Below are 22,566 nucleotides of genomic sequence, written 5' to 3'. Positions count from 1 at the left end.
AAAGTGCCTTCATCAGTCTATCATATTTATGGTTAAAATCTGACACCACAGAGCCTTATTTGGATGCTGTTTAATTTTATAACACTTTTTAATTCTGATTGTGAGCCGCCTAGAGATGCTACGGCACAAAAGGCAGCATATAAATATCTTTAAAAAAATAAATATAATCCTACATGAGTTTGCAATGTTAAGGATGCAATGGGAAGCCCTCGTGGTGTAGTGATTAGACCTCTACATTGCGACTGGGTTCCAGTCACCTCCAGCCATGTAAATTACGGCGTGATTTTGGGCCAATCACTGACTCTCAGCCTTGTCTATTTCCCAGGGTTATTGTGAGAATTAAATAGAGAGGAGGGGAAAAGGGTGGGGTATCTAAATGTAATAATAAATGGAGTACGTACCATTCGGCTAACTTCTGAGAATACACGTAGAAGCTTACGCTGTAAATTTCTCTTAGAGGCAGTCTATTACGGTCGGCTCATAAAGATATAAAGGTGTCCACGGCTCAGCCACGACACCTAAGAAGTGAAACAGTCGAGAAAGCACACACATTTCTCAAATGCCTAACCGCAGTTTTTCCTAACCTTGGGTCTCGAAGTTGGGCTGCAATTCCCTTCCTGCCTGACAGGTAGACATTGTGGATTGGAATTACGGGGACTGTAGTCGGAAGCGCAAAGGCTACGCGATGGTCTATATGCAAATCAGGAGAGGGAGGTCAAATCTCAGCGGAGAAAATAGAAAGGCTTTACTCAATCGGATGCTAGCTAGACTTTTGGACTACGGCCAGCCAGTTGTGGACTGCAACTCCCAAAATTGCTTAACAAACCGTCTGGTAGCTGTGGGATACTGGGAGCTTTAGTCTGCACTTTATTAGGGACTACCGGTGCAGGTCAGGGTTGGAGTCACCCATCTTAGAAGTCCTCTCTTTAAACGTCTCTCTACGCTCACTCGCCGCTCGGCGACAGGAAGTTGTTCTCTCCGGGAACGTTGATTGGTTGGAAGGGGCACGTTTCAGGAAGTGTTGCTACCGCTGCCAGACGGTGTAAGGGAAGCGGGGCGCAGGCCCTCTAGATCGCGGCGTTCCGCTGCTATGGCGGGAGAGCTGGAGCGCTGGGTGTCGGAGCAGCTGCACACCCTCCTGGGGCTAAGCGAGCGCCATGTGGTCGCCTTCATGGTGGGCCTGGCTCGTCGCAGCCGCGCGCCGGAGGACTTGCTCGCTCGCCTGGAGGAGACCGAGACCCTGCGCGTGACGGACCCTGCCGCGCGAGCCTTCGCCCAGCAGCTGTGGGAGCGGGTGAGGCGGTTGGCCGGTCGAGCGCGCGCAGCGGCCGCGGGAGAGGGGGCCGCCCGTCGGGCTCGCCTTTTAAGAAGGGGGCGGGGAAGGCGCAGTCCCCGAAAAAGTGGCGGGTGGTTCCTATCTACATCCTTCAGATGTGTTAGATCACAACTCCCATAATCCTTGCCAATTGGCCCCACGGGTGGGGTTTCTAGTCCGATACATCCGGAGGGCACCAGGTTGCCTAGCTCCGATATAAATCTGTTGTCTGGTTCTGCTATGATGGTGTCCCTTATTTGTTTGCATTCTTATTCAGACTTTAAGCCAAGAAAGCTCCCAGTGTATTTTCCAAAATGAGAGTAAAAACGGTCTGTTTCCTTGAGATTTTCTGTCTAAAAAATTTACAGGTGGGAGGAAAGAAAAATTCAGGCACAAGATTTTTAGTTGCAGGATTCATGAAGTCGTGGGCATAGTGGTAGGGCTACTGCTTCCTGTCCCCCGATGGCCCTCACAGTGCCAGTTAGCAGGAGGCAGGGGGCTCTTAACTGCAGCTGAATCCAGACATAATGGAGGAATGTTGGTACAGGAATGTACAGTTATTCTTCTCTGTTTCATTTATCTATATCCCTATAGTTGAAGTTTGTTGACCAAATGGCCTGTGTCCTGGTGTGCATATGCACAAAATACACAATAAGAGAAGGTTTTCTTTTAAAGGATTTATTCTTAAAAATAACCAGCTACCAATCAATCGCTCCAGATGGTGCACCTGAGCAGTCCTCAGTTGGCCCTTTTACACATGGATCATTAAAGGATTACACATGTTGGGATAAATCCTGTCTGAAAAGCATTACTCCTGTGTGCCTTTGCATTGTGGGATCAAATCCTGTCTTCCTTCTCAAAACCAAGCTGTCACTGTTTAAAATGGCATTCCCCTGCTCCTTTCTCTCACCTTTAGCTGTAGGCTACAGCAGACAGGCCATTTTAGCCCAAATATCCATTGTAAATAGTCATTGTTGGAATTCAGTTTACAATAATTTTTTGATAGCCCAGAAGGCTTCATGTGCCCTGATCATGCAGAATGTTTAGAGTCGAGATAGGGGTCTGAGCTTATCATGAATAGTTTCTAGTAGCTTGAATTTGCATGTCTGACCAGACCTGGAGATGGGTTCAAGTTGCTCAACTAGAGTGTCAATGCAGACATTAGAAATATTGCAATCTCATTGTTACATTGTGATTGACTGACATTTCTTTATCTGTTCTGCATGGGATGACCTCGGAATCTTATTGTAATCTCTGCATTCTGTCATTTATTGCCCTGTACCTGTGTACCTATAAATGCCCTGTAGTGGTATTGAAGCTTTGCAGCAGAGTTCACCTCTGCCTGCCCGGTAATGCAGCATGCATTATCGTGAGTGTACCCCGGGAACCTTGGGGTAAATACAATAAAGCCTCAGATGGTCTGGACGCTTGGTCTTTCCCACGAACCCGAGTTTTATTCCCTCTTCTCAAATTGAGATTCCGGGATTCTTTTCAGACAGGATTTATCCAAATTTTCTCAACACACATAACACACTTAACACTTTCCAATAGGTTACAGTAGTAAAAAGTTAAAATGGTGTGATCTTTTTCACTTGCATACTAAAGAAGATGCTCCAAAGGGGATGTGGATGGGGTGCTATTACATAGAAGAGGAGGAGGATGGGGTGGACTGCTGTGATTTGTCCTTTGTTTAAGCTGCTGGTTTGTGTCAGCTACATTTCAAGGATGCACACATGCTGATTTCTCGAAAAGAGGTTTTCTTTTCTGGCCAGGTTATGTTGGGGCTGATTACATGATTATACCTGTACCAGTTATAACTATTAATCTGTGCATCATGTTGGAAATCTTACTTTCTGTGTGTCCAAAACATTTGATGCACATTATCTCAGCAACATTTATCAAGTTCTTGTGAGGTAGGCCAAGATCATTATCCCATATTGCAGGTGGGGAGAAGGAAGTGAGGAGAAGTAAATCGTAGATTTCCAAAGGCCACCTGCTTCATTCCTGCCAAAGAACTGGGGTGCGCCAGTTAGACAGGGAAAAGAACAATGATGCAAGAGTTTTCCTTAGGACAAAGACAGACAGTTTCTTGGTTCTCAGGGCCACCATTCTTCATCAGGGACTACAACTGCATTGTCACACAGAAAGTGAGCACCTCATAGTGACCTGGCTGCATGATGAAGCTGTTTGTACTAGATCCTTCATATGGTAAAAAATTGCAAGGGACTGAAGGGGAAGATAAAGGTAGAGAGAGTTAATATACCTGTAGGGCTTTTGAGTGTCTGAAGTGCTTCACAGGTGTAATTCTCATAAGTCCATATGACTGGTTAGTATTCCTGTCCCCATTAACATCTCCTTCCATTTACACCTGCTTGAACTTTGAGATTATCCACAGAAGTTCTTCTCCAGGAACTCTCTTTGAAAGAGGCTAGAAGAGTGGCTACTCAGGGAAGGGCTTTTTCAGTGATAACACTCCAGCTATGGAACTTGCTCACTAGAAAGGTGTGCCTGGCAGTGATGCTTTATTCATTTTGGTGCCAGGCCAGGCCAAAACGTTTTTATTTACCTGATATATTAATGCTGAGCATGATTTTTACTGTACATTTTATATATTGTAAGTTGTTTTAATCAAGTGCTGCTATGTGTTTTTTATTCCTTGTAAGCTGTCTAGAGATCCTGAGTGGATATAAGGTGGGATAAAATGTTTTAAATAAAACTTAAAAATAATTTATAGCTAGATTTTTTCTGCTACACTAGCTCACTACACATTCTAAACAGGATTGCATGCAGAAGTGGAGTTAGTGTGGGAAGTAATTGAGGAATGGGGAATGGTCTGAGGAAATTAACTATTCTGAGGAATGGGAATAGAACAGGCTTCTCCAACCTGATGTCCTCTGGATTTGTTGGAGTACAGTTCCCAATGTGCTGGCTAGGGCATGGTAGAAGTTGTGCTTTAGTACATCTAGCAAATGGGGAAGCTTGGGATAGACACTCAAGGGAGGTGAGGTGTGTGTGTGTGACAGAGAGAGAGAGAGAGTCACAGTCCCTGAATTATTGTCCCTCCCTGTTCCTGATAGGTTCCACACCAGGCCCCGCGGGAGCGTCCAGCCAGGGCAGCTGAGCAGGAGGCGTTGGCTTTGCAGCAGAAAAACCGTTCCTATACGCTGCTGGAAGATAGTGATGATGATGTGCCCAGTGAAGCAACAGCAGTCCGGGGCTCCAAGCGTCACCACCCCCCACGAGGCCCTGAGGGCAAGCAGCGGAAGCGGCACAAACACCTGAGGCAGCGCAAGGAAGAAGAAGATGATGATGACACAGACTCTGATGAAAAGGGCAAAGGAAAAGATGGGGGATGGTGAGTAGCAGTCACTTTGCAGAAAGAGGAGTTGTGGCAAGGAAGCAAGTGAAACAACACTGCTGTTGGGAGTGAGGAGGGCGGCTGCTTTGGGCAATTGTTCTCACAGACTGGTGCCTCCAGTTCAGAAGATTCAAAATTGGAATCTATAACAGCAGAGAAGGAGAACTGGGGACATGTTGAGGCATTGAGATGAAGGAGTTGGATGTGCTTATCTCAAGCGAGTTGATTCAGCAGGACAGGCAGCTCCTGGGAATAACTAAACCATCAAGCTGATGGGAGGGGACTCTGGAAATGAGGGGTTCTCAAGACAGAGACCAGCCCCCCAGCTCTTGACCCCCTGATGAGGCATCAGCAGACAGCCCAGTTAAATGATTGGTGCATGGAGAGGAGGCATGCTCGTGTTCAGAGAGCCCCTCCTGTTGGGATGGAGCACAGGCATGTTCCTAAAGAGAGTTATTGGAGGTAAATTGGGTTCAGCAAACCGCTCTGTGCATGTTCAGAGGTTCGTTCCGGGTGATTTGTACTTGGAAGCAATAAAAAACTTTTTCAAGAAACATGGCCTGTGGGTTTAACTGCTTGGAGGCGCATCCTCCACTTGCAACAGCTGCCCACTTTTACCCTTCTTGGTGTAGGAATTCGGTAGTAAAGGAAGAAGATTCAGAGGATGAATGGGATCGGAGTGAGCGAGAGCGCCTGCAAGACTTGGAGGAGCGTGATGCCTTTGCTGAACGGGTCAAGCGCAAGGACAAGGACAAGACGCGCAACATCCTGGAGCGTTCAGACAAGAAGGTAGGGGTTTCAGTCCGTGGTTTTATTACTGGGAGCCTCCTGGCTGCTCTTCCTGGTTTGTGCTCCTCAGTGTCTGCTCTGGATTTCCCACATGGTCTGTTTCATTATTACTGGGAGTATTTCATCTCGGGCTTGGAAATTGCATGCTTGTAATATTCCTGAATATGAAAAGGGCTTTTTAAAAAAATAAGGCTACAGCATGTGACTTCCTGTGAGTCAGCTTATCTAGCCCTTGATCCTGCAAATAATTGCTTGACTGAGTGTGAACTCTGTCTGCTACAATCTTAGAAACCAGACAGATTCCTGACAACAGTTTGCTTGGTCAGGAATAGGAAATCAGTGTCTAGTATATCATCTTTCTCCAGATAGTAGGAGCAGAATATATTATGCAATACAGCATATATTGGAAAATAGATTATGTAAACTAAGATGGGTCGTGTGAAGTTGCTTAGTTTTGATCATTTGCAAAAGTTGCAGATCTTTGTACAGGTTACCTTGGCACAGAATGTTGGTTCTCTGTTTTAAAGCAAGGCTGACAACTAAACTTTTTATGTTGGCCTATGGGAATGCCAGTTTTTCAGCCCTTCTTTGCCCATTTTCTCTCTCTTGCTACCTCTTTTCCAATACTAAAAATGACCTGACACCTTTTAGCTTTCCTCCTTTACAGATCTCTTGTTTTGTGTGTTCCAGGTTTCTGTTCGTTTGATCACCTTTCTTCTCTAATTATTTACTGCTAGTATTTCTTTTCCCATTTTTATATTTCTTTTTGTGTGTATTTTGTATTATTAGTGGCCTTTATAAAGATCAGCTTCTGCAGCTGCAGAAACCAAAGATCTAGATTAATTGAGAGACAGCAGGAAAGTCCCCTTAACTTGCCTGGTTGTGGAAATTTTTCCAGTGCTTCTTGGATCTGTACTTTCTGTTTGACTGGGGCAAATCTAGAGTCTGTAGTTTGAAAATGTTGCACTCAAGCAATATATTAATCTTGTTAATATATGTTTTTATATGAGCTATATGTTTGTGTGTTTTGTTTTCTTATCCTGCTGAGCTTAGGCTTATGAAGAAGCTCAGAAGCGCCTGAAGATGGCAGAAGAGGACAAGAAATTCATGGTAAGAGCTTTTCTTTCCTTTTTCACTACAAATTTTCTAGTTCACACAATAGTTCTAGGTGTTCCAACTAGTTATCCTTTTCTCCTCTGATTTTTTCCCTCTGTCCATTGAACACTGAAGAGTGTGTGTACAAGGGCATCTGACGTATTCATTTAAAACAATAAATAGAGCTTTTCAAAAAAAGTATAAAAGCTCACAACATTTTTTAAAAATTTACCTGCATGCGCATATCTCTTCACAGTGCAACTTGACTGGTTGAGCAACTTTCACAGAATAACTTGACTGCCCCAATTAAAGGGAAATATTACTTAAGGGAAATATTGCTACTTCTTTGGAGAGTGTTTTAAATATCTTTCTGATCAATAAAAGCCCAGTTCAGACTAGGAATCAGGAAAAGAACCTCAAAGACTGTGCTATTTTGCCTCATTTCAGTGACCCCATATTTTCTTTTCTTGCCTGGAAGGTTCCAGAACTGCGTAAGAAGTCCCGCCGAGAGTATTTGGCCAAACGGGAAAAGGACAAGATTGAAGACTTAGAGGCAGAGATCGCAGATGAAGAGTATCTTTTCTCTGAAATGGAACTGACAGCCCTTGAGCGGCAGGAGTTGGAATATAAACGCAAAGTGCGTGACTTGGCGAAGCAGTACAAGCAGGCTGGAGAGCAGGAGAAGATGGAGAAGAGCAATCGCTACTATATGCCTGAGGAAAGTCGCAGCAAGGTAATGATTGAATGCACAGGAAAATCAGGGACTTAGTCCCTTCTTAGAAATAACTGATTCGTGAAATTTATAGATTGCATGTATAATGCCTTTGGCCCATCCCACATGGTCTCCATTTAAAGTAGGAACTGAACATCTTTCAGTTTGGATGCCAACATCCATTGGGGAAGCTGTCGGGCTGCATTCCAGTGGAAGGTAGTGCCAATCAAAGGGGACAGGCCCAAAATACCAGCATATTTTAACTTAAAACTCTTACTGGCTGAAGCTAAACCTTAGGAGAGCCATTTTAGCAAGAGGAGAAATGCACAAAACTGAGAAACTACCAAATGATCAGAGATAGAGGAAGGGGAGCAGGGCCATCTGGGGACCCTGGAGGGCTGGATTTAGTTTATTTCCACAGGCTTAACATTTAGTTGAGATAATTTAGAAACATTTAGGTATATAGCCCATTAACCTGAGCAAGGTTTGGTTCTGAATAAAATATTCCTCAGACTGGGCTATTTATGTATTCAATTTATATGTCACCCCATTAGCCACAGGCTTTCTGGGTTGCTTACGTTATGTTAAAATCCAGAACAACATAAAACAACACAAAGCACAATGTAACACAACTACTAGGACCAATCATAAAATCTGTGAATAAGTTAACAGAATTAAATAGAACCAAAATAGAGAAAATAGAATAAATTCTCCTCTCTCTCTCCCTCCCCCCTTCTCCCTCCCTCTCCCTTTTTCCTTCCCAAAAAATTAGAACATGAACCATTTAAAATAGTAAATATCTCACATTTGAAAATGATGTCACATTGGCAGCAGCATAAAACAAGATAATTTTTTAAAAAATATAAAGAATTAACCTATTAAAGTCACTCTTAAGTCTTTAGTTGGTTAGTATGTATGCACTCGAAGGCACTGAGTCACAAGATGCAAGTGCCTGACCACTTTCTGTCTGCTTTTCCCCTGCAGAAGATCCCTGACCGCTATGAGGAACCCAAGACAGAAGACCACTTGGCCCCACGGGATGAGCAGCGGCGCTGGGAGGAAGACCACATTGGGGCTGCTGCCCTCCATTTTGGTGCCCGGGATGCTGGTCAGCGCCATCCACACAAAGACTATGAATATGTCCTTGAGGAGGATGAGATGATCCAGTTTGTGAATGCTGTGCAGATGCGGGGCACAGCTCAGAACAAGGTGAGTAAAGAGAGTGCAGGTTGGGGAATGGGACATAGTGCTAAACTAGTCCTTATTTATCAGTGGTTGTGCTATACACAATAACATGCTTAGATGAATATTTACCTCCTCTAGGAAGTAAAGGAAAATGAAATTCTTATTCAGCTGGGGAGGATGCATGTTAGAAAGCATTAATGTCTCTATGCTAGTCATGCAAATTGGGAACCTCATCAAGACAGGCCCTAGTGGGGGGATGGGTGATTGGACTTTGATGATTCTGTAAAATGGGGATACTGACCAAGTAGTGTAGAGCTGACAGTGTGAGGTATGGGACTCTGTGGTTTGGGAAAGGCAGGACGCTGAGGCAGATCTTTTAAAACCATTTTCACCATGATTTCCTTTCAGTGTGCGCTGTCTTCCTCTCATATCTATGGCCTGGTGGGGGCAGTGAAATTTGCTTTATTCATTTGTCTTCCCCATGCCCCACCTGGTATAGAAATGTAATAAATATGTTGAAAGAGGCTCAGGGTGAGGGGACTTATTTTATATGTGAGCAATGCAGCTACAGTATATTCAGCAAATAGTGTCATTCCCATTTTTTCCTACAGTATAGCATTTCACCTGAGCATATTTAAAAGTAAGAGCTCACTTATTTGGACAGGTATTTAATACTTGATATGCCTATGTGTTTTACTTAATTGTGCTTTCAAAACACTACATTAGCCTAATGTCTTTTGCCTTGAACCTCTGATAGGTCAGCATAGCAGCTTGAATACATAAGAGCCTGTGAATTACACCTGTAATGGTCATGTTCTATTTACATTCTGTAGGTTACTTTAACATAGGTGAACATAGGAAACTACCTTACATTGAATTAGACCTTTCCCAACCTGGTGCCTTCCAGATCCTGGCTGAAAGAATGTCTGTAGTTGTGGTCCAGCATATGTGGAGGGCACCAGATTGGAGAAAACGAGTCAGACTGTAGATGCAGCTCATTCAGTGTTGGTTCTCTGACTAGCAACAGCTTCTCAAAGTCTCAAGCAGAAGTCTTTTCCAGGTCTTTATCTGAAGAGTATCAGAGATCGAACCCAGAGCCTGTGCAAGTACAGCGTCCCGCTAGGGTGACTTCCCAGTTCAGCTTGTGCAACTGGGTTTCCCTGGTGCCAGGATTTAAGCTTAGTGCTCTGGAGACTCTGCCAATGGTATGTGGCTCTGGAGAAGCTATCACTTGACTCTCTCCCTGTCTCCCTTAGTCCCAGGATGAAAAGCCAGAGATGTCAGAAGCCGAGCGCAAGAAGCTGTCCATCCAGGAAGTGCGCCATAGCTTGCCCATTTTCCCCTACCGTGCAGACTTGCTGGCTGCCATTGCTGAACACCAGACACTCATCATTGAAGGGGAGACTGGCTCTGGCAAGACCACTCAGATCCCTCAGTACTTGTTTGAAGAGGTAACTTGGCAGGGAATGGGGGGCATGGTAGTTGTGGTAGGTGGAAGACTGTGGTGATCCACCAGCACTGGGACTTGCTTGAGGGAACGTACTCTTGGCAGTCCCCGTGAAGACCGTGTGTTGTTGGAGTGCTCTGCTGGAATCGCTTGTACTTTTTCCTCTGTGATAATTGAGCGTGTTATGCTGGCATGTGGCCTGCATCTGGCTTCTTGTTCCTCCTTCAAACTCATCAAGACTTTCTCGTTGGCCCTCTGAGCCTCTTCCTCGGCCGCAGCCTTGATACTTTTGTCCACCAGTGTGCTCTGTGCTCATTGACCACCAGTGTGCTCACCACTGTGCTCATTGACCCTGTATGCAGTTCCATATGGAAACCCATCAGCTAGGACTGATTTGGGAGGTGGGGGGCATGCCATTCGTTTGGACCTAGAAACAAGCAGAGGAAACTCTCTGTTGTTAAGGGATGCTCTTTAAAAGGCAGTTCGATTTAAGTGTGCTTGAATTATTTTATTACAGAGCTGGGCTTTTTGAATAGCAATTGCAATTGAGGCTCTTTTGGAAATGAGACTTCCTGATTTTCATGCCTGAAGAAAAGTGAGGCCTGTTCTGATACACAGATTTGGTATCTGTGAGAACTAGAAATTTACATGAATTTGCTGGCAGGATGAAGATTTTTTAAGCAGATAAATGGACATACATGACATGTAATCATGCACAAAACCCAAAGATGTTGACTGTAAGAAAAATTCCAAAATGCATATTAGGATCACGAAAAAACTCCAGAAATCACAAAGCTTTTATTTATTTATAAAATTTGTATGCTGTCCATTACTTGCATCTCTGGACGGCTTACAACATAGATCAAAATAAAATAGATAAATTGACAATTCCACTCTGGCTGCAATTAATACAATACAAACAATAAAATCCAATCCCTATCTAAACATATTAAAATATTGATTAAATAAAAAGGTCTTGACCTGGCACCGAAAAACATATAATGAAGGCACCAGGTGAACCTCTCTGGGGAGCACATAATTCCCTGTTGTGTTTCCTTGGGGTTCAGATCTTCTGTTCTGTTCATGGCTTTGGGGAAATTTTTCCTGTGTGTTCAGTTTAAGTTTGGCTATTTCTCTTGCAGAGTCAAACTATTTAGTTTTCTAGTCTACTTCCTTGTCACAAGACTCTTTAGTGTCCTTTCTGCCACTCTCCCTAGTACATTTAGGTTTTCCTGTTTCATGCAATTCTTGTTTAAGTTGTCTGGCTTGTTTGTCCATGATTTCTCTTTCCAAGGATCTTACTGCACCAAAAAGCTCTACATAAGGTACAACTTTTGAGTCATTGCCAGAGCCTACACCTCTAATTTTGAAGGAAGTTAACAAGTCTCCATTCCAACAACCTCTAAAGAACTGTTCCTGCACATACAAATTAAATTCTCCTTCAGTAATCTCCTTTTCTTTAACTATATCCATAACTAAAGCATGCAGTTGGTTTAAGTAACGAAGGAAGCTCCTTGATATGCTGAGTCTCAAAAAATTTCCCTTTAGCTCAGAAACTGGGACAATATTGCCAAATGCCATCTCTAGAATTTTAAAGCATTCCTTAGCAGTAGCTCTCCTCCCTGCTTCTAAAGCTACATGCGGGGCAGGTGGAAGCAAACTTTCTATTATTTTCCTCTGCTTTTACATTTTCTGGCATTTTATCATCTCAGGTGTGATATTACAAAAAGCAGGCAGGGGTTGGGGAGGGAGGGACAGAAACTAACGTTCTTGCAGTCTGCCTGATCAAACTAAGCAATATGAATTGGAGGGGGAGAAATTTTATATATTCAAACTAGACTGCGAAAAAGTAACCCCCCCCCCCCCCCCCGGGTTAACTCTGGAGTGAGCAGCATAGGATTGCAGTCAGGGAGAAGCAGTAGAATGCATACTAAAGGCAATTCATGTTAAATGAAATTTGTTGTTAGTCATGAAGTTGTGTCCGACCCATCACGACCCCATGGACAACATTCCTCCAGGCCTTCCTGTCCTCCACCATCTCCCAGAGTCCACTTAAGCTCACACCAACTGCTTCAGGGACTCCATCTAGCCACCTCATCCTCTGCCGTCCCCTTCTTCTTTTGCCATCTATTGTTCCCAGCATTAGGCTCTTCTCCAGGGAGTTCTTCCTTCTCATTAGGTGGCCAAAGTATTTGAGTTTCATCTTCAGTATCTGGCCTTCTAAAGACCAGTCAGGGTTGATCTCCTCTAGGACTGACCGGTTTGATTGCCTTTCTGTCCAAGGGACTTGCAGGAGTCTCTGTCAGCACCACAATTCAAAGGCCTCAATTCTTCGGTGCTCAGCCTTCCTTATGGTCCAACTTTCACAGCCATACATTGCAACTGGGAAAACCATAGCCTTGACTATACACACTTTTGTTGGCAGGGTGATTTCTTCGCTTTTTAGTATGCTGTCTAGATTTGTCATAGCTTTCCTCCCAAGGAGCAAGCGTCTTTTAATTTCTTGGCTGCAGTCCCCATCTGCGGTGCTCTTGGAGCTCAGGAAAATAAAATCTGTCACCTCCTGCATTTCTTCCCCATCTATTTGCCAGGAAGTGAGAGGACTGGATGCCATGATCTTAGTTTTCTTAATGTTGAGTTTCAAGCTAACTTTTGTGCTCTCCTCCTTCACCCGCATCAAGAGGCTCTTTAGTTCCTCTTCACTTTCTGCCATGACAGTGGCATCATCTGCATATCTGAGGTTGTTGATATTTCTCCCAGCAGTCTTAATTCCAACTTGTGATTCATCTAGCCCCACCTTTCTCATGATGTGCTCTGCATATAAGGTAAATGGGTAGGGCGACAGTATACAGCCTTGCCGAACACCTTTCTCAATTTTGAACCAATCAGTGGTTCCGTGTCCAGTTCTCACTGTTGCTTCTTGACCTGCATATAGGTTTTTCAAAAGACAAATAAGATGGCCTGGTACTCCCATCTCTTTAAGAATTTGCACAATATGTTGTGATCCACACAGTCAAAGGCTTTAGCATAGTCAGTGAAGCAGAAGTAGATGTTTTTCTGGAACTCCCTAGATTTCTCCATGATCCGGCGTATGTTGGCAATTTGATCTCTAGTTCCTCTGCCTCTTCAAAATCCTGCCTATACTTCTGGTAGTTCTCAGTCCACATACTGCTGGAGCCTAGCTTGTAGGATTTTGAGCATAACTTTGCTAGCATGTGAAATAAGTGCAATGGTGCGGTAGTTTGAACATTCTTTGGCATTGCCCTTCTTTGGAATTGGAATGTAAACTGACCTTTTCCAATCCTGTGGCCACTGTTGAGTTTTCCAAATTTGCTGGCATATTGTGTGTAGCACTTTTACTGCATCACCTTTTTGAATAGCTCAGCTGGAATACCGTCTCCTCCACTAGCTTTTTCGTTGCTCAGACTTCCTAAGGCCCATTTGACTTCACATTCCAGGATGTCTGGCTCGAGGTCAGTGACCACCCCATCGGGGACGGTAAGCTTTTTCCTGTATAGTTCTTCTGTGTAGTCTTGCCACCTCTTCTTAATCTCTTCTGCCTCTGTTAGGTCCCTGCCATTTTGGTCCTTTATCATGCTGATCTTTGCATGAAATGTTTCCTTCATATCTCCAATTTTCTTGAAGGGATCTCTGGTCCTCCCTATTCTATTGTTGTCTTCTATTTCTTTGCACTGTTCATTTGAGAAGGCATTCTTATCTCTTCTAGCTATTCACTGGAATTCTGCATTCAGTTGGGTGTATCTTTCCTTTTTTCCCTTGACTTTCGCTTCCCTTCTTTCCTCAGCTATTTGTAAAGCTTCCTCAGACAGCCATTTTGCTTTCTTGCGTTTCTTTTTCTTTGGGATGGTTTTAGTTGCTTCCTCTTGTACAATGTTGCAAACCTATAGTTCTTCAAGCACTCTGTCTATCGGATCTAATTCCTTAAATCTATTTGTCACCTCTACTATATATTCATCAGGGATATGATTTAGGTCATACCTGAGTGGCCTAGTGCTTTTCCCTACCTGCTTCAATTTAAGTCTAAATTTTGCAATGAGAAGTTCATGATCTGAGCCACAGTCAGCTCCTGGTCTTGTTTTTAGTGACTGTATGGAGCTGCTCCATCTTTGGCTGCAGAGCACATAGTCAATCTGATTTCTGTGTTGACCTTCTGGTGATGTCCATGTATAGAGTCGTCTCTTGGGTTGTTAGAAAAGAGTGTTTGCTATGACCATCGTATTCTCTTGACAAAATTCTACCAGCCTGTGCCCCACTTCATTTTGTACTCCAAGGCCAAACTTGCCTTTTATTCCGGTTATCTTTTGGCTTCCTACTTTAGCATTCCAATCCCCCATGATGATAAGGACATCATTTTTTTGGTGTTAATTCTAGAAGGTGTTGTAGGCCTTCATAGACCTGGTCAACTTCAGCCTTTTCAGCACCAGTGGTTGGGGCATAGACTTGGACTCCTGTGATGTTGAATGGTTTGCCTTGGATTCGAACTGAGATCATTCTGTCATTTTGGAGATTGTATCCCAGTACTGCTTTTCCTACTCTTTTATTGACTATAAGGGCTACTCCATTTCTTCTGAGGGATTCTTGCCCGCAGTAGTACACCTGATAGTCATCTGAATTAAACTCACCCATTCCTGTCCATTTTAGTTCACTGATTCCTAAAATGTCAATGTTCAGTCTTGTCATCTCTTGTTTGACCACGTCCAGCTTGCCTTGATTCATGGATCTTACATTCCAGGTTCCTATGGAGTATAGATCTTTACAGCATTGGACTCTCCTTTCACCACCAGATACATCCACAACTGAGTGTCCTTTCGGCTTTGATCCAGTCACTTCATTCTTTCTGGTGCTACTAGTACTAGCCCTCTGCTCTTCCCCAGTAGCATTGGACACCTTCCGACCTGAGGGGCTCATCCTCCAGCGTCACATCTTTTTGCCTTTTGGTACTGTCCATGGGGTTTTCATGGCAAAGATACTGGAGTGGGTTGCCATTTCCTTCTCCAGTGGATTTCGTTTTGTCAGAGCTCTCTGCTATGACCTGTCCGTCTTGGGTGGCCCTGTATGGCATAACTCATAGCTTCATTGAGCTACACAAGCCCCTTCGCCACAGCAAGGCAGTGGTCCATGAAGGGGTAAATGAAATAGTTTGCATCAATTTGTGTGCCAGTCTCTGGTTTGAAAAATCAGGCAAGGCAGGAAGACCAAGAGAGGGAGGGTGTGGGGAATTTCACCTCAAGATGGTCCTTCCTGGCTTGAGTGCAAGTCATGTCTCCTGGTGATTCGAGGTCTCGGCCAGTTTCTGAGGAGCAAGTGTTTGTGTAGATTATTTGTTTTATTTAATGTATTTATTACATTTCTATTCTGCTTAACAGCTGACATTCTCTGTGTGGTTTGTTCTTTGGATTTTCTTTGCAATCATGAAGCCTAGATACATCCTTTGAACAGGAGAGTCAAACTAGAGCAATTATGTACCATGTACCATGTTATAGAGTGGATAGATGCACAGAATCCTGATTACCCCTTGAAATTCCTTATGATGCTTTCCCCTTGCTTGGGCCCCAGGTATGAACCTTGGTCTCTTGCCTTCTGTTATTTCAGTTGAATAAAGGATTTCTCATGGTTTCAGTTCCTGAACTGTTGAGTGAGGTTGTGTTTAATTCATTTCTCTCTTCCTCATGGCAATAGCATTTCAGCACCTGGACCAGGCTATGCAGGGCATATGTGTAACTATTTGCTAAGTGCTGAGAACTGGAATCATGGCTGTTTTTTCTGTTCCCAACAGGGCTACACTCAGAAAGGAATGAAGATTGGCTGCACTCAGCCCAGGCGAGTGGCAGCAATGAGTGTTGCTGCCCGTGTTTCCCAGGAAATGGGTGTCAAGCTTGGAAATGAAGTATGTGCTTCTGGGTACATGTCCCACCCTCAGTTGTCTCAGTCAGCCATTTGTCCTTGATCTAATTTCACAATGCCCAGTAATCCTTCGAAGTAGCAAAGTACTGTTTGAGTTAAGGATGTTTTTGTCATGCTTTACACTTGAACCTGGGAAGGTTCCTTTCTTCCCTTTTGAGAAACTGAGGAAGGGAGCTTAAGCTAGCTAGGAAGCAACCAGATTGTGTTGCTGGGGCCTGCTTCCCTTGCTCCACTGTTCACCACCGTCTGGCTTTACTCTTTTGTGCTGGTTTTCAGCTCATTTGCCAATTAGATCTCCTCCTGAGGCTTTATGTACACTGTTAGAGAGGTGCTTACAGTGTTGGACTGGCAACTTGGAGATCTGGGTTCTGGTTTCTTTCCTAGCATGAACCTCACTGTGTCACTTTGGGCCAGTCACAGACACTCAGCCCAAGCTATCTCACAAGGTGGCTGTTGTGAGGATAAAATGGAACTCTGTAAGCCACCTTGGCTTTCTCACAAGAGGAAGATAAGGTGGCATTTATAAATTTGTGGTGATGGTGCTGATGCCGATGCAGGGATGTGGAATTTGTTTCGGCCTGAGGGCTGGATTTCATTTTGGAGAAGCTTCCCTAGACCACCTTTCAGTGGTGGGCAGGTCTAAAGGAGTGGGGGCAAAGTACCAGCCTATTTTAGCTTAAAGATCGTAGGGCATTGTCCTGTGCAGGTTTAAAAAGAAAAAAGTTTTACAACTTGCAGCTCCTAGCTGGGAAAGGCTGAATGTAGGACTAATTTCTGTCTAAATACACATAGGATTATGCACTTAATACCAGTAATTAAGCCCTAGGGGGATTGTGCCCTTTCAGAATGGGGGTAAAATTCAGCCAAGAAACCTATTAAAAGTTGTTGCTCGGGGCAATTTGAGGAGCTCCTGCCAGCCAGATTAGGAATTGGGGCTTTAGGATTCTCACATCTGGTTGCAGCTTCTTGCATTTTCCGGAAGAAATTGGAAAGCGCCCCCATGCTGGTGGGGGCTTTTGTCACTTTTGTGGCTCCTTTAATGGATGACCTTGGCATGAGCTGAGTGACCGTCTTACTGAGATATTGCTTTGCGTGTAATCACGATGGCTTTGTGGTAACCTGCATGTAAAACCCACTCTACCCACAGGTGGGCTATAGCATCCGTTTTGAGGACTGCACATCTGAGCGTACAGTGCTAAAGTACATGACGGATGGGATGTTACTGAGAGAATTCCTGACAGAACCTGACTTAAACAGCTACAGGTGAGCTGCAGCACTGAACTCTCCATTAGCTTAGTAGGTGCATTCTTTTGGTATTTGAGCTAGCCTGAATTGCACACTTAAAGGGGGGATTTTGCTTTGCCATCAGTGGACTGAAGAATTCAAAGCACACAGTGCACACAACGCATCTTGTAGCTCTTAAACCTAATGCTAAGCAAGTGATACTTTGGCACCGCAGTGATAGAACACTCACAGCAATATATGCTTATTTGGTCTGCCATTTTTGAAGCTTGTGCATAGCTTCTTCTATTGACAGTTGTATTTTCATATGTAGGTATGCATTTGAATGGTTTATTCCAACTGATATAAGAATATTGTATTTTTCTTTTTATGGTTTTTGTTTTGCTTTATTGAAATACAAGGTAAAAACAATATAAAGTTTTATAGGTAAGCAAAATTCTAAAAACAGTTTCCTAGTCCTAATGTTTGTGAAGAGAAACAGATAAGAATTTCTTCTAGGAACTAAAGGAGCAATGGAGTAGAACTTTTCAGGGGTGATTGGGGGAAAAGCCATCACTCAGGATAGCATCCCTGCCTTTTGCTCTGATGTCCTCCACTCATTCCTATCGGTACTGTCTTCTTATCAAGCTGTAAAAGTAAACCTTCCTGAATTCCACAGAGCAATACAAAATTTTTAGTTGTGTTATATAGTTACTGATGATAGAAAGTTTGTAGGGATCACAGGTGCTCTCTCTTTATGCTAAGGCTCATCAGTGCAAGAGGCAAGCCAGTCTTGAACAAGACACAGGGACAGAATAAACTGCCCTGCTAGATACAGGCAGAGTAAGGGCTTGGCATTGGCATCATTTAAAGAGTGCAGGCCAGAACAGGGAATGGCATTCTTTGGGAACAAAGTCCCTAAAGTACCAGGGATTGACAATGCCGGTGCTGCGGCATGGTGCCATGCTGTATTCTATAGAATAGGACACTTGCCATATGTGTGGAGGAGCAAGTGTTAAGACCTGCCTCTATTGAGGACTGATTATATAGCCCCAGGCAGGTCGTAGCTTGCCTCGGGACAACCATCCCTGCAATGAGTAAAGGTGCTGCACGAGTCATAACCTCCTTGCCTGTCGTCCTAGTGTCATCATCATAGACGAAGCTCACGAGCGCACGCTACACACAGACATCCTCTTCGGGCTGATCAAGGATATTGCTCGCTTCCGGCCTGAGCTGAAGGTGCTGATTGCCAGTGCCACCCTGGACACAGAGCGTTTCTCCACCTTCTTTGACGATGCGCCCATCTTCCGCATTCCTGGGCGCCGGTTCCCTGTCGACATCTACTACACCAAGGTCAGCAGGCAGGGAAGGAGGGCTGTGGTGTAGATGGATGTGACAATCACTGGGGAAGCTAAACCAGGTAGGGGATCTGCAACCCGTCTGGGAGACCTGTGCCCATAAGAATAGTACACCTTAAGAGCAGGACACTCTTTTTCCCCAAAAGTTTCCCAGAATGCAAGTTTCTATGAAGTACACATGCGGATGCTTGCATTGAAAACTTGTATTGCATTTCTTCCAGTTGCAACTTGGTTTTGCCATGTGTAGGCTCATTTTATCCCACCCATTATAGGGAAATGTCACCTTGTGGTAGTTGCTTTTCCTGTAAACATTAATGATCCGAATTCACTCATGTTGCGCCTTCCTTTGAACACTGTTGTTCCCCTGTCCGTCCTAGGGTATGGGACTCAGTACAGCAGGGATAGAAGCTTGCTGTATGTGGTGATGGAAACCATCACTGATGGGCGCAAATTTCACTAGGCAAGTAAATTCTGAGCTGGAAAAATAGATTGTGGGCAGGCTGTGTTCTACAGGGTGGGAGGAATATCGAGACATCTTGGTGTCAGAATAAACGGCAGACAGAAGTGACAGTAGGGCTTCAAACAATGATCTGATGCAGAGCGAAGGGAAAAAGTAGCCTGTGGAGGAGGCACCTGCTGTGTGGTCACTAGCAGGAAAGCTGAAAAGGTGAATGTGCTGGGCTGATGGTGGGCTTTCCTCAGATAAGTCAGTAGGGGAGAGTATGATTGTTGTCCCTCTGACCCTTGCTTTTTAGGCCCCAGAGGCTGATTACCTGGAGGCCTGTGTCGTCTCAGTGCTGCAGATCCATGTTACTCAGCCCCAAGGGGACATCCTTGTTTTCCTCACTGGCCAGGTAGGTCATCATGTGCTTCCCTGACCCTGCTTTGGCTTATACTTTGCAACGAATAGCTAAGCCCAGTTCCCGCTTTCTTTGGCAGGAAGAAATTGAAGCCTGCTGTGAGATGCTGCAGGATCGCTGCCGTCGCCTGGGATCCAAAATTGCTGAACTTTTGGTCCTTCCAATCTATGCTAACCTGCCCTCTGACATGCAGGCCAAGATCTTTGAGCCAACCCCACCAGGGGCCAGGAAGGTAGGAAATACTTTCATTCTGCCCAAATAGAAAGGATGTCAGAGCTCTGCCTGTTTGTATGTCTGTTGGGAGCATTTGGTGAAGGAGGAATGGTGTTGGTAGTGGTGATTTTTGTACCTTCCGTTTGATTTGCACCATATATACATTCATAACTTTGGTTACAATCTGATAATGCCTGATATAAACTTGTGTAATTGAGATAGCTGCTGAGTATTAGCCTTTTGTCTGTATTTGTGTTTGGGAGGATATGCTCCCAGCCATCAGCAGTGCAATGCCTGGGGGCTGTTCTTTCCAGTGGGGTTATGTGAGGGTGTGCTTCAGATTCCCAGGTTGTTGGTTGTAAGAGAGTGTATACAGGACATAAATGGTCTTACCCTGAGTCAGATCATTGGCCCATCTAGTATTGCTCAGTCTGGGCAAGAAATGGAGTTGCTCTGGCCCACACAACCCTGTCATTCAGTCTGCAGAGGCTTTTGTCCCCTCCGTGGGCCTTGCCCCCGTGTTCTTGATGGCCAAGTGTTGGGACAGGGGCCTTTCCCATCCCTGTTAGGCAAGTTCTTTGTTAACCACAGAAGCCAGGATTGCAACAGATTCTGTCTTCATCAGAGCCTGAGTTCTGTCACTGAGTTTCAGCCCTTCTTGCAGTGTGGCTGAAACAGCTGACCCCACTGGATCACTAATGCCTCACTCGTTCCTTCTCCAGGTTGTTGTGGCCACAAACATTGCAGAGACATCTTTGACAATAGACGGCATCATTTATGTGATTGACCCTGGCTTTTGCAAGCAGAAGAGCTACAACGCACGCACAGGCATGGAGTCACTTATTGTCACTCCCTGCTCTCGGGTACCTGCCTTTCAATACTTATCTTCACCACATTCCTCCCTCCCGCCCCACTAGCCTCTTTGTATTTGTCCCCAGTGTTCAGGTGCTACGCAGTTCAGTTGACTTGCAGTTCTCATTTAATCTGGCGGTTCTTTTATTCATCTTGGTTTTATACATTGGCAAAAAAACAACCTATTGAATTTGGCATGAAGTCTAGGCTGCTAGCTATGAAATACCAAGGGATGCATGAAGAGTGGAGTGTCAACTCTATAAACATGTTATGTAGCATCACTTAGGGATTTCTAAGCAGTGATTCAGCAGTTTGCAAGATTGTAATTTGGTTTGGGGAGATAAAGACTTGCATGTAGCAGTGGCACTGAAACTAAAAATGGTAGCCAGAGCATGGTATAGACCAGTGATGGCAAACCTTTTAGAGACCAAGTGCTCAAATTGCAACACAAAACCCACTTATTTGTCGCAAAGTGCCAACGCTGCAATGAAATCTAGAAACTGAGGTTATAGTTTCGAAAAAAACACCTTACAGCCAGTCCAAACATATATAAATCCATCGTAGCGCACTGAACACCCATGTGAAGGCTTGGACAAGAAATGACTAATGAGTCATGGCTCGTGACATCATCACATGGTGCCGCAACTTATCTCCGAACATGCGCATGGCCCGTATGTACCGTTATCTGATGCACGGCTGCTGGGGTGATACTGGGGTGACTTGACTTGAATGCTGGCAGAGAAGGCTCTGCTTCCTCCTGTGGCACGCATGCTATAGGTTCACCACCATTGCCCTAACCGTGCCCTAGTATTAGGTCCCCTAATCTTAATATATGCGTAAAATGCCATAGAAAAGAGGACGATTTTGAAAAAGCCTTCCTTGAGTAGATTTTTCTGCACAGCTTGTCATTTCTGCCCATTCTATTCACATTCGCACCATCAAAACCATGCCAGGAGTCCTAGTTTTGCTAACCCTAACCCTACCCTGGTGCACACCCCTAACCCTAATATACTGGTAATGTTCCATTGAAAGTAGTGCGATTTTGAAAAAGCCTTCCTTGAGTAGCTCTTATTGCCCAACTCACTATTTCTGCCCATTCTAAACACGTTCCAACTATCAAAACCAGGCCAGGAATCTTACTTTCGCTAACACTAACCCTACCCTGGTGCTCACCCCTTTTCCTAATATTCTGTTAAAGTTCTATTGAAAATAGTGTGATTTTCAAAAAGCGTTCCCAGAGTAGGTTTTTCTGCACAGCTCACCATTGCTGCCCATTCTATTCACATTCTGACCATCAAAACCATGCCAGGAGTCCTACTTTTGCTAACCCTAACCCTACCCTGGTGCACACCCCTAACCCTAATATACTGGTAATGTTCCATTGATAATAGTGTGATTTTGAAAAAGTGTTCCCAGAGTACCATTTTCGGCACAACTCACCATTTCTGCCCATTCTATTCCCTTTCCAACCATCAAACGCCTGCTAGGAGTCCTAGTTTTTCTAACCCTAACCCTACCGTGGTGCACACCCCCAATCCTAATATCCTGGTAAACCTCCACTGAAAATAGTGTGATTTAAAAAAAAAAACCTTCCTTGAGTAGATTTTTCTGCACAGCTTGTCATTTCTGCCCATTCTATTCACATTCGCACCATCAAAACCATGCCAGGAGTCCTAATTTTGCTAAACCTAACCCTACTCTGGTGCACACCCCTAACCCTAACATTCTGTTCAAGTTCTATTGAAAATAGTGTGATTTTCAAAAAGCGTTCCCGGAGTAGGTTTTTCTGCACAGCTCACCATTTCTGCCCATTCTATTCACATTACCACCATCAAAACCATGCCAGCAGTCCTAGTTTTGCTAACCCTAACCCTAACCTGGTGCACACCCCCAGTCCTAATATCCCAGTAAACCTCCATTGAAAATAGTGTGATTTTGAAAAAGCCTTCCTTTAGTAGCTTTTTCTTCACAGCTCATCATTTCTGCCCATTCTATCCCCTTTCCAACCGTCAGAACCATGCCAGGAGTCCTAATTTTGCTAAGACTAATCCTATTTATAAATTATAGTTAGCCGCCCCGAGACTTCGGCGAATGGGGCAGCATAGAAGCTTTCTAAATCAATCAATCAGTAAACCCTAACATACTGCTAAGGTTCCTTTGATAATAGTGCAATTTTGAAAAAGTGTTCCCAGAGTAGCTTTTTCCACACACCTCACCATTTCTGCCCTTTCTATAC

At 44.3% G+C, this 22,566-nt stretch overlaps 1 protein-coding gene across 2 annotated transcripts in view; it reads left to right on the top strand.

The window, feature by feature from the left end:
• Window positions 1–1,041: 1,041 nt before the first annotated feature.
• Window positions 1,042–22,566, top strand: part of DHX16 (DEAH-box helicase 16) — a 32,973-nt gene continuing 11,448 nt past the window's right edge. For both annotated transcript variants that reach the window (XR_006413935.1, XM_044422460.1), the window contains exons 1-13: window positions 1,042–1,294; window positions 4,393–4,670; window positions 5,306–5,462; window positions 6,516–6,572; window positions 7,036–7,290; window positions 8,254–8,478; window positions 9,711–9,905; window positions 15,699–15,809; window positions 16,974–17,089; window positions 18,190–18,400; window positions 19,161–19,259; window positions 19,345–19,497; window positions 20,201–20,341. Coding sequence is in view for 1 of the 2 variants with exons in the window: in XM_044422460.1 (XP_044278395.1) it covers window positions 1,091–1,294; window positions 4,393–4,670; window positions 5,306–5,462; window positions 6,516–6,572; window positions 7,036–7,290; window positions 8,254–8,478; window positions 9,711–9,905; window positions 15,699–15,809; window positions 16,974–17,089; window positions 18,190–18,400; window positions 19,161–19,259; window positions 19,345–19,497; window positions 20,201–20,341 (2,202 nt within the window). In the remaining variant the exon portion in view is untranslated. The remainder of the gene's footprint in view (window positions 1,295–4,392; window positions 4,671–5,305; window positions 5,463–6,515; window positions 6,573–7,035; window positions 7,291–8,253; window positions 8,479–9,710; window positions 9,906–15,698; window positions 15,810–16,973; window positions 17,090–18,189; window positions 18,401–19,160; window positions 19,260–19,344; window positions 19,498–20,200; window positions 20,342–22,566) is intronic.

Source organism: Varanus komodoensis, unplaced genomic scaffold (genome assembly GCF_004798865.1).
Source record: "Varanus komodoensis strain SLA01 unplaced genomic scaffold, ASM479886v1 scaffold128, whole genome shotgun sequence".
Lineage (NCBI taxonomy): Eukaryota > Metazoa > Chordata > Lepidosauria > Squamata > Varanidae > Varanus > Varanus komodoensis.
Note: the sequence above shows the minus strand (reverse complement) of the source record. Positions and strands in the feature narration are given on the sequence as shown.